Source organism: Diorhabda carinulata, chromosome 10 (assembly GCF_026250575.1).
Source record: "Diorhabda carinulata isolate Delta chromosome 10, icDioCari1.1, whole genome shotgun sequence".
Taxonomy (NCBI): domain Eukaryota; kingdom Metazoa; phylum Arthropoda; class Insecta; order Coleoptera; family Chrysomelidae; genus Diorhabda; species Diorhabda carinulata.
Genome location: NC_079469.1, coordinates 12,666,578 through 12,678,471, shown reverse-complemented (window position 1 = coordinate 12,678,471; position 11,894 = coordinate 12,666,578). Strand labels below are relative to the sequence as shown.

Here is an 11,894-nt window from a genome sequence, read left to right as displayed (position 1 = left end):
TGTCCGCGCCTAGCTCCTCTCAAACTCAACCGATTTAAGTGTTCAAAAACTCAAAAGAAAGAGGATGTTTCAGCGAGTGTTCTTAAACTAAAACGAACTCTGTAGCTATATTAGAACTTGAGATATAGATCTTTGAATGTAGAAAAATTGCCAAAAACCTGCAAAAATCCATAACTCCACATTGAATGTCCGCGCCTAGCTCCTCTTCAACTCAACCGATTCAAGTGTTCAAAAACTCAAAAGAAAGAAGGTGTTTCAGCAAGTGTTCTTAAATAAAAACGAATTCTGTATCTATATTTGAAACTGAAATATAGATCTTTGAATGTAGAAAAATTGCCAAAAACCTGCAAAAATCCATAACTCCACATTGAATGTCCGCGCCTAGCTCCTCTTCAACTCAACCGATTTAAGTGTTCAAAAACTCAAAAGAAAGAAGGTGTTTCAGCAAGTGTTCTTAAATAAAAACGAATTCTGTATCTATATTTGAAACTGAAATATAGATCTTTGAATGTAGAAAAATTGCCAAAAACCTGCAAAAATCCATAACTCCACATTGAATGTCCGCGCCTAGCTCCTCTTCAACTCAACCGATTTAAGTGTTCAAAAACTCAAAAGAAAGAAGGTGTTTCAGCAAGTGTTCTTAAATAAAAACGAATTCTGTATCTATATTTGAAACTGAAATATAGATCTTTGAATGTAGAAAAATTGCCAAAAACCTGCAAAAATCCATAACTCCACATTGAATGTCCGCGCCTAGCTCCTCTTCAACTCAACCGATTTAAGTGTTCAAAAACTCAAAAGAAAGAAGGTGTTTCAGCAAGTGTTCTTAAATAAAAACGAATTCTGTATCTATATTTGAAACTGAGATATAGATCTTTGAATGTAGAAAAATTGCCAAAAACCTGCAAAAATCCATAACTCCACATTGAATGTCCGCGCCTAGCTCCTCTCCAACTCAACCGATTTAAGTGTTCAAAAACTCAAAAGAAAGAAGGTGTTTCAGCGAGTGTTCTTAAACCAAAACGAACTCTGTAGCTATATTAGAACTTGAGATATAGATCTTTGAATGTAGAAAAATTGCCAAAAACCTACAAAAATCCATAACTCCACATTGAATGTCCACGCCTAGCTCCTCTCAAAATCAACCGATTCAAGTGTTCAAAAACTCAAAAGAAAGAAGGCTAGAGATTAAATAAAGTAATCGTAGAATTATTTAGTGAAGAATATTCCACAATTTGCAGGATGTGGTAAAACTATTTTAGCGCTGCTGTCAATAATTGATAACCTCAATGGATTGAGATTTGAAAATATTTACGTGTATTCTAAGAGTCTACATCTACCAAAGTATACTTACTTGCGGAATCCCATGGAAAAATTGGATATGAGGAATATAATGTTTCACATAATGTAATTCAACTGGAAGATATGCGATCAAAAACTTTTGTTTTGGTTGCTTTTATCTGTGTCAAACATATTCAGCTATCCCTAAACAATTAATTATTTTAGTCATATTCAAACAAGATTTAACGAGCCTCAAACACATATATGATGAAAATGTGAATGTTGACATGTCATTTCAAAATTTGGAAAATATGTGTTCTCATTGTTGGCAGAATCAATATGGGTTTGTTACGATAAAGCAAAATGGAAGGGAGGTTGCTGGTACTAACATCAGTATTAAGGAAGTTACCAATCCTGGGACACCTGGTTTGTATGACCTACATATCCTTCATGTCATGTCATGAATTACGTGAATATTATCGAACAGACAAGTGCAAATCGTCGTGAAAATAACCCTGATCTTCCAATTAGAATTTTTCCAGATGATATCAAAGGCAAAAGAACTGATTCCATACCATCTTCATTATTGAAAGGAGTAACAATCCGAAATATGAAAAAACAGGTTATGTTGATGGAATATATGAATCTTGTAATATTTTCTAAAAATAAGCTTCTTTATGCTATCGAGAACTGGATCAAATATCCGACAAACTCGGCTTATAGCGGTTTCCGTTTCTTGTCTAGTGTCGGATATCTTCAGGTATAAAAATTCTTTCTTCAAGCAATCGTGGTGCTTCAGTTGCATCTCCATACGCTCATCCTTTGAGTGCACATCTGCATATTCGGCATCCGCAAATTTAATCATTTATGAATACAATCGACTATACAATAACAATATATTTATCCTTAGACTTAGTTATCCAGTTATGAAATAACCTAGAATTAGTAATCTAATATTTCGATCAATTGCCAATTCAAATTATCAGTAGGAAAATAATTTTATTGTAATTGGGTCGAGTAAACAATAAAATGAAGTACTTACTATCTGGTTGTGAAAACTAATGTTTATTTTGATATTTATTATTGAACAATTTTCCAATATTTATTTTTTATATAGGGGAATATAGCCAAATATGACTTCATTTGGTTCATGGAAGTTGATAGGAAAGGTTTTTTGTATTGATGTGACTGGTTTAAGTACGTAGATGCCTTTGGAGAAATTATACTATTGGAGCCTCCAATTTAGATTTACGGAGGAGATGAATCGGGAGTAGGACTTATCTGAAAATCCTGACCATCTACCTCTGCATAATTTTCGTAATTGTTGTCAGGAAATTCGAGTTCTTTATCAGTGGTATGGAGAACGATTAAAAGAAGATTGAAAGTCGTTTCTCTGAAAATTCGTATTATTGGCAGGAGCGTTCCTGAATTAATTGAAATGTGGTCGTGATTGATGATTGGAATTTTGAGTATTATTGCCCAAGAAGTTAGATATCACATTCGATTATGGTGCCGAGGAATTGTTGGTTTTTGTGGTTATCGTAAGCAATACATTTTTGGAAAGCTTCCTCTCGAGAATTTATTTGAAAGTGCGTCGTTTACACCTGTGCAGAAAGTTTTTAATATTTTTAAAATAGTTTTAAAATTTACAGTTTGTTCATTATCATTAAAAAATGTGTGTTGTAATAAATCATTCAAGTTATAACAGATTCTATAGTGGTATTGGTCATAAGTTTCGTTATATTTTTGTACAGTCGTGTAACTAGTATGTCTTCGGATCGTCGATCGCCGTATTTAGATGATAAACCTGGTCTTATGTCGGTCCAAAGTGTTTTATTCTAATAATTTGAAAAATCTCTAGGTCCACCTTCAATCAATTAAGAATGTAACTAAATTATCAACAGACTTAATGAAAGTGAAAATATTATCAGTTTCATTAGAAAATTTAGGTAAAGTAGCGCAAAGGATAACAATATCACTGTTACTTACTGAACTTTTTATTTTTACAATAAATGTTTCGAGATTCTCAGAAAATGATTTTTTGGTAGAATATCGAGAATTGTTTATCTTAGAAGAATTGTCAAAATTCAAATTTATTTCGGCTAATAATAAATGTAAATTTTCGTCGGTAATATCTTTAAAATTGCGCATAAATAAAATCGAAGAAAATGAGGAAATTTAGGGTACTTACAATAGGATGAACTCGAATGATGTCCTCTGCATGCCAATTTCCTCTGGAAGGGCTCGATGGATCTTCGTTAAACAACTGAAGTTGACCAGGAAACGCAGATGCTTCTGTACGAATGATCCTGTTCGCAGCGCCAGAGATGCTTCACACTCTTAAGAATAACTTTTACAAAAACTCTATTTTTTACACAATGTTTCCAATAAAATCCGCTCTTCAACATAGAACGTAACCTTTCAGTTGGTGTAATTGGAGGAATAAAGGTGGAATATATTCATCAAAAGATGATAGTGAGGTTGTTCTCCTGTTTATCCCATATAATATTCTAGAAATTCAATTAGATTATATTCCATAGTTTTCAAATACATTTGTGTTGTACACAATTTATGATATAATAATGAATCTAACAGGAAGATATTCAAACTGTTACTTTTTAACAGTCTTATTAAATGTCGATAGTCTTTGTATAATTTTGTCCGTATTATGGGTAGATATTATTGTCCATTATTATTTCGATTAGGGTTACAAATTATATTATAGACATGATTATACTTTCTGAGAATGATCGTTCACAAAACCGTATTAATGTAGGTATGTTGAGTTTTACGATATGACATTTCTCTTTGGCTTTTCATATATATCTATTAACTAGTTCCAACTTTTCATAATACATTAGAACAAATCATCGGAGAGCAGTTGTTGAAAAATGGAATATTCTAATATGAAAGTTCATATCTAGTTTTCTAGAAAAATTGGAATTTTTAGCGAAATAAAAGAACACATAAAAATTACTAATATATTACGTTCTACTATTGATTACAATAACATTTTAGTATCTGTCATCAGTTTTTCTAGGTGGAGGGAAATCATCATCATCATCGTCGTCATCATCATCGTCTCTGCGGCCACTTACTTTTGGTGGTGGGAAATCATCATCATCATCGTCGTCATCATCATCGTCTCTACGTCCACTTACTTTTGGTGGTGGGAAATCATCATCATCATCGTCGTCATCATCATCGTCTCTACGTCCACTTACTTTTGGGGGTGGGAAATCATCATCATCATCGTCGTCATCATCATCGTCTCTACGTCCACTTACTTTTGGTGGTGGGAAATCATCATCATCATCGTCGTCATCATCATCGTCTCTACGTCCACTTACTTTTGGTGGTGGGAAATCATCATCATCATCATCGTCGTCATCATCGTCTCTACGTCCACTTACTTTTGGTGGAGGGAAATCATCATCATCGTCGTCGTCATCACCATCGTCTCTGCGGCCACTTACTTTTGGTGGTGGAAAATCATCATCATCATCGTCGTCGTCATCGTCTCTACGTCCACTTACTTTTGGTGGTGGGAAATCATCATCATCATCGTCGTCGTCATCATCGTCTCTACGTCCACTTACTTTTGGTGGAGGGAAATCATCATCATCGTCGTCGTCGTCATCATCGTCTCTACGTCCACTTACTTTTGGTGGAGGGAAAACATCATCATCATCGTCGTCGTCATCATCGTCTCTACGTCCACTTACTTTTGGTGGTGGGAAATCATCATCATCATCATCGTCGTCATCATCATCGTCTCTACGTCCACTTACTTTTGGTGGTGGAAAATCATCATCATCATCGTCGTCGTCATCGTCTCTACGTCCACTTACTTTTGGTGGTGGGAAATCATCATCATCATCGTCGTCGTCATCATCGTCTCTACGTCCACTTACTTTTGGTGGAGGGAAATCATCATCATCGTCGTCGTCGTCATCATCGTCTCTACGTCCACTTACTTTTGGTGGAGGGAAATCATCATCATCATCGTCGTCGTCATCATCGTCTCTACGTCCACTTACTTTTGGTGGTGGGAAATCATCATCATCATCATCGTCGTCATCATCATCGTCTCTACGTCCACTTACTTTTGGTGGTGGGAAATCATCATCATCATCATCATCGTCGTCATCATCATCGTCTCTACGTCCACTTACTTTTGGTGGTGGGAAATCATCATCATCATCGTCGTCATCATCGTCTCTACGTCCACTTACTTTTGGTGGAGGGAAATCATCATCATCGTCGTCGTCATCACCATCGTCTCTGCGGCCACTTACTTTTGGTGGTGGAAAATCATCATCATCATCGTCGTCGTCATCGTCTCTACGTCCACTTACTTTTGGTGGTGGGAAATCATCATCATCATCATCGTCGTCGTCATCATCGTCTCTACGTCCACTTACTTTTGGTGGAGGGAAATCATCATCATCGTCGTCGTCGTCATCATCGTCTCTACGTCCACTTACTTTTGGTGGAGGGAAATCATCATCATCATCGTCGTCGTCATCATCGTCTCTGCGGCCACTTACTTTTGGTGGTGGGAAATCATCATCATCATCGTCGTCGTCATCATCGTCTCTACGTCCACTTACTTTTGGTGGTGGGAAATCATCATCATCATCGTCGTCGTCATCATCGTCTCTACGTCCACTTACTTTTGGTGGTGGGAAATCATCATCATCATCATCGTCGTCATCATCATCGTCTCTACGTCCACTTACTTTTGGTGGAGGGAAATCATCATCATCATCATCGTCGTCATCATCATCTCTGCGGCCACTTACTTTTAGTGGAGGGAAATCATCATCATCGTCATCATCATTATCATCATCGTCTTTATGTCTTCGGCGATCGTTCAACTGAATGGGGAAGAAACAGAATCATTTTTGGTCTTTTTCCTACTATTTATGAATTTTATTTAATTGGCTTTCAATTTGTGACATTTTATATAAAAGAGATTGGATATTCATAATAACTAAAATGAAAATATAAATTTCTTCTTCAAAGGAACAAAAATGTGGATTGTCATTCCGAGAGAAATGAATTTGATGCTAGTTCTTCTTAAATGGAAAATATAATGGTAATAAAAATTTTCATATAATTTTGGAGTAATAGTGTTGAAACAACTTACAGTTAAGCTTAAGCTTCGTCTTCCATGCTTTGCACTTGTATCAAGTGATTTGTCACTAAAAAATTATTATAATCAGTATTTTCATTGAGTAACGCGTTATTCAGTATCAATGATTGATATTAACGTCAGATTTTCTCATTAAGAGTTTCTCATTCTCTCATTCTCATTAAGGAGCTTACTTTTCGAACAACATTAGTCATTCAGGATGATCATTAAATGATAGTAGGCAAAATTTTGTCAGTCATAGAGGGAATAAACAAAGACTCTCACAAAAACGTAAATAAAAGTTCAGATACAAAAAAAATCAAAGATGATGTGGGAAAATCGAAACCTTAGGCTTGAAAAACTGTAGTATACTTTTTCAAAACTAGAGAAGGAGCAATGAAAATATGCTGAAGGAGGTTGTTTTAGTAAATAGGTCTACACCAACCGAGAAACTAATTTGCTTTAGTATAGACTGTTAAGCTGACCTTCAGAATTCTTGTTAATAAAGATCGAAACGAGAAGAAACTTGAACAAATTACAGAACAGAACTAGAAAGAAATGCCTACAAGCAAAAAAATGTGATTTCCAAGAAGCTATCGAAGTAAATGACCTAGCTATGGTGATGGATTCCAAAACAGCCGAATCTAAATAGATAGAGCTAATTAAAAAGTGAGCATCGGAGTCTTACAAACAAGAGCACAAGAACCAGAAAAAGTAGTAATACTTTGGGGCCGTTTTTCGAAAGAGAAAATTACTACTTTCCAGGCTAATGTCATGACGAATATTGAATTACATCTTCTCCGAAAATCGTGGCGTCTTTTGACCTTTTTGTCAACATCTACATCCCTAAAGGATCGCAATTACAAGGAGATGGAAGTTACCGCTAATCAGTTTCGACGCTATTGCGTCTCATCAGAGCCTTGCAACAACATACCCTTTACTAAAGACAGCACCCGATAGCTGTAAAGTTGTTTTATACATGTAAACACTCTACAGAAAACGGCAAAATTTATTTATTTTTCTTAATATTACTATAGACATAAATATCGATAAGTACTTACTCATTTTTGGAACCATCATAATTAATCGATCTACTGTAGGCACTGTTGTACAGTACACATACAAGTAGAGCTGCGAAGACTAGTTTGATGTACATTCTGCTATACTATGATTTCAACTCAGAATTAACAGTCATTTATACTAGTTTCAATGATCATTATCTCCACTTTTTTGATGAACACCAAATAATGAGATAATCAGAAAATCTATTGTACAATTTTATCTATCTAGAAACATCTAAAAATAAAAAAAATGTTGTTTTCAAAAATCAATTATTTAAATTGAAGTAGTACTCCAGACATATCTAATAAAAAAATATGTAATTTATGTAAATGTTATAATTTAATAAAAAATATGATTGCCTAATTGGTACTGTTATAATTAACGCTGCATTTGAAATTTATGGTTATAAGTATAAAATGAAAATATGATAATTGTATATATATATATATGGAAAATATTTGGAAAAAACAACTAACATGAATAATTCACTGATTTAGTGAACCACCACTCGAACCATGCGTAATTATATTCCTCAGCTTACATTGATGGTGACATCTTCAGGATAAAGTCGAAAACTTTTCAGACAATCTTTATATATAAAAAATATAGTGGAGACAACAGATAGTTCATTTTTTTTAATTTCCTAAATAACGGGGTTACATATTTAGATTAAATGTCATCCACCGTTTATTCTTTTTAGTCGAATTTTTCCTTGAAAAATTCGACTATTACGGTAGGCATGACTAGAAGAAAAATGGGGGGCACATCATTTTTCCCATGTTTTGAGATCTCCTGAACACGATTATGATGGTTTTTCGAATGTCTGTAGTTTATATATATATCTGTTTAAGCTACAATTCTTATTTTCGTCTCTCGAGCAATTGCTATGGGTACGATTTGGTTCAAAATTAGCATACATGGCTTTTTTGGCGGCGGATTGATGTTATTAGAGTTTGGTTGAAAACAAATGAATATTTCGAGGGGTCGCAGTGCAAAAAAGTGGTTTTTGACCTTTGCTCACCTCTGCAGGTCAAACGAAAAGCGACTGAAAAATGAAATTTCACATGTAGGTTCAATTAGTTGCGAGATGATTTCCTGTCTAAGGTCGAAACTTTCCATCTCCACCCCTCTCCATTTTATGGTCATTTTTGTTATATTTTCTTATTTTTTGGCCAGAATAAGTTTAACTAGAGGGTTCGAACTTCGCATGCAAGTAGGGGTGATGTTGAAGAATTGTCTTTCTCAAGTTCAAAATTTTCTTCTTCAGTTCTTCTAGCACAAAACGCCCGAAATCGTTTTGATCGTTGTAATTGTTGAACTGGACCGCCTCCTATTTAATGAATAATACGAGTATGATCGTTGCTAGGGTGATTTTTTTTACTTCTCATTTTCGAAATTTCTCGTCATTATGACAATTTTTTCTTTGTTGTCAATTGGAATTGAACAAGAGGGTTCGAGACCACCGGGTCTATTGAAATTATGAATTTTCATTTGAGAGAGAGAGAGTTAACTTGTGAAATGAAAAGTTATTGAGGAATAGCAAATTTTCCATATAAAGAAATAAGATTGAGAATTGATATCATTTCCAAGAAATTCATTTTATCGAAAGATTTGTTTGTATATTAGTTAAATTCTTCATTCGACGAAAAATTCGACTTTCGTGATGGAGCTCTGCTGCTCACGGCTTTTTCTGATTTTACGCTGGTTTTTGGTTATCCAAATTTTGATGTTAATAATATTTATAAGCCTTCTGAACTGAGGACTTTCCCTAGTTTGTAACTAATAGCTGCGGAAGTTTATTTATCATTTTATAATTAATTTTCAATATTTCCATTATTTACAAGCTGGCCCATACCACTTCGTCTGCATCACACAAGAGATAGAGAGGGGTAGGGGGGCTAGAAGAGTGTGTCGTTAGCACCTATTATACAATCGATAATGTACTGAAACCACTTGAACCACTTGAACAAAATTGATTGGAATGTAATACTTACAATGCTAATTAAGAATCACTTAGACGAAACCAGGACCAAAATAGATAGATAACTAATAAATGTAAATATTAATTGGAGTATTTGATAATCATCAAAATGATGAAACAGATAACAGTAACTCAATTGCTTGTCAATAAAACTAATAATGAAATAAAATTTGAAATATAAATTACGTGACTATTAATTTGTGAATAATTATGTAGGTGATATTAATATTATACCCACTCAAAGTTTATTTACTGCTCTATTATGAATTTGTAATATTTTCTCAATAAGGATTGACTCTACGAGGCTTAAAGTATGATCAAAATTTCTAATAAAAGTATAGAAAGTAGATAATGGGTTGAAAAAATATGAACATGAAAATGCAAAGCTGAAAGGAAAAAAGCGAAACGTTGAAATTGCTAGAGCGAGAAATGAAAAAAAAAACTAGACAGGAAATTTGAAAAAAATTTCAATAAAGCTATAGAGAAATTTCCAAACAAATATGAATGCATGTTTCATGTATATCAAGAGAAAGTTAAATAAAAAAAGTATTTTTAATGTTGCTATTGTCTGTTTAGCTACAGATAAAAGCAAATCACATTTTTTTGCAATACATCACTATCGAAAGGCCTGAACAGAAGTTTTAAAACTCCGTAAAACCAGTTGGTCTAATTTTAATTGAATGGCTGATGGTATTTTAAAAGAAATTGATACTCTGATTATTGACACCCCCCACAAATTAATTGTTCAAAGTCATTACGGTGCTTCAGTCATGAATTGAAATCAATCAATAATAAAAGATAAATATCCTGATTCTAGACTATAAACACTGTTATGCATATAAAGTTAATTTGATTTTGCCTGAAGTATTGCCAGTCAATAACTCGGTGGAAATTTAGTTGCATACTGGTCAGGAATATACTTTTTCTCAACATTATCTTATGGGACTAAGATACTAGATGAATTAGTCTAGAAGAGAGACTTGTAGACTTATAATTAATTTATAGAGATTTCATCCTTTTATTGACAATTTTTGACAAAATGATGTGAATAAAAGCTGCAAAACCAAATCCAACCAGCTTTTAACAAAACAAAAAATTATAAATATGGCAAATTAACAACTAAATCGTCAATATATTGGAAAATTAGAGTCGCAAAGTTATATAAGGTTATTCTGGAGCAGAGGTAGGACTTTTTTGTACTCGACGTCCTTACAATCATTGCCACTACATATTGAATAGGTGCTTTATCTAGTGATCATAATTATTCTTATCTGAAAAAACAAGCACATAAAGATTCTATCTGTTATTTTGGAATTTTATCTTTACGTGAATTTTATTAATAGGAATTGTTGAAATATTTTATTTATAGGCATGTACTGATATAATGTTACTTCTTAAAAACATTATCTCATATACATATATCAATCATTTATCGAAATATTTTAAAAAAGTTTACATAAACTTAATTTTGAGAAATCTCCATATAACTGATTGTTCAATACTAGAAACAAAACTTCAATTTATCGGGACTCATTTCCTTGGAGAAGTGCAAGCCTGTGAAACCAGCTACCAAGACGCGTCCTTCCCGAACACTACAACCTATAGAAGTTCAAGACCAATATCTACAGGCATCTCCACATGGCAAGCGCTACTAGAATTACTCGAGTGTAAAAGGGTTTACCCTCTTGTGCTTTTTATTCATCTGGATCCTGGTCTCTCTACAGATTTTGATGTCTTCTTAATTTCGTCCTCCACTGAAGGGTGGGTTCTCAGGATCCGCGCTTGAACGTTGAAACACAGAGATCACAAAAAGTTTCTATCGGCACGATGCGTAAAAGTCTTTCCACGACCCGCACGAATCCTACTGACTGCACCAATTACGTTTTTTCACGATGAAAAACAATTAACAAATTTATCAACACAAAAATACAACATATAACCAAAAATCTACAGCAAAATCTAAACCAAAAATCGTAGTCTGAATCTAAGATTCAATATATAATAAAATAAATGCTGATTTACGATTGATTATTTTATAAAAATTCAATAATTCCAGGTCCGTAACTCGTAACTGTTTTCGATTACCCATCATACTCCTTGGCTTGGCACTTGCGAACTTAGAAGAGGTCCTTCAAGGGACACGTTAGCGGACGTGTCCGCCATACAAGGACGTGTGACATCTGTTTTGCAGTTTATTCCGAAAAAGGCAATAGTAAGAGTTCTCAAAGGCTTTACGAACATCTTTAAAAGTGTGTTTAGTACAATGGCGACTACTCTGAAGCTCAGAAAAGGTGATTTATTTGTATCTTCTAGTCTATGTTTCTAACACCATTCACACGAATTTTGTTGATATACAAGGACTAAATATTGTGCAAAATGGAATTACTTTTAATATTTAATAATTAATAATTAATTTGTATAGCAATTTCAAAT

At 33.9% G+C, this 11,894-nt stretch overlaps 1 protein-coding gene across 1 annotated transcript; it reads right to left on the bottom strand.

The window, feature by feature from the left end:
* Positions 1-4,248: 4,248 nt before the first annotated feature.
* Positions 4,249-9,568, bottom strand: LOC130898732 (protein PIF-like). The gene is made up of 4 exons (XM_057808214.1): positions 9,475-9,568; positions 7,480-7,714; positions 6,434-6,488; positions 4,249-6,161 (listed from the first exon to the last, which is right to left on the bottom strand). The coding sequence occupies exons 2-4, from the start codon at positions 7,572-7,574 to the stop codon at positions 4,296-4,298; spliced, it is 2,016 nt and encodes a 671-aa protein (XP_057664197.1). The 5' UTR covers positions 7,575-7,714; positions 9,475-9,568; the 3' UTR covers positions 4,249-4,295.
* Positions 9,569-11,894: the final 2,326 nt, after the last annotated feature.

Excerpts from the sequence above, each read along its gene's own strand:
- LOC130898732 (XM_057808214.1), bottom strand. The coding sequence starts at position 7,574 with ATGTACATCAAACTAGTCTTCGCAGCTCTACTTGTATGTGTACTGTAC. Across the intron at positions 6,489-7,479 it reads TATGATGGTTCCAAAAATGA|TGACAAATCACTTGATACAA; the intron begins GTAAGTACTTAT and ends ATAATTTTTTAG. Across the intron at positions 6,162-6,433 it reads GACGAAGCTTAAGCTTAACT|TTGAACGATCGCCGAAGACA; the intron begins GTAAGTTGTTTC and ends TTCCCCATTCAG.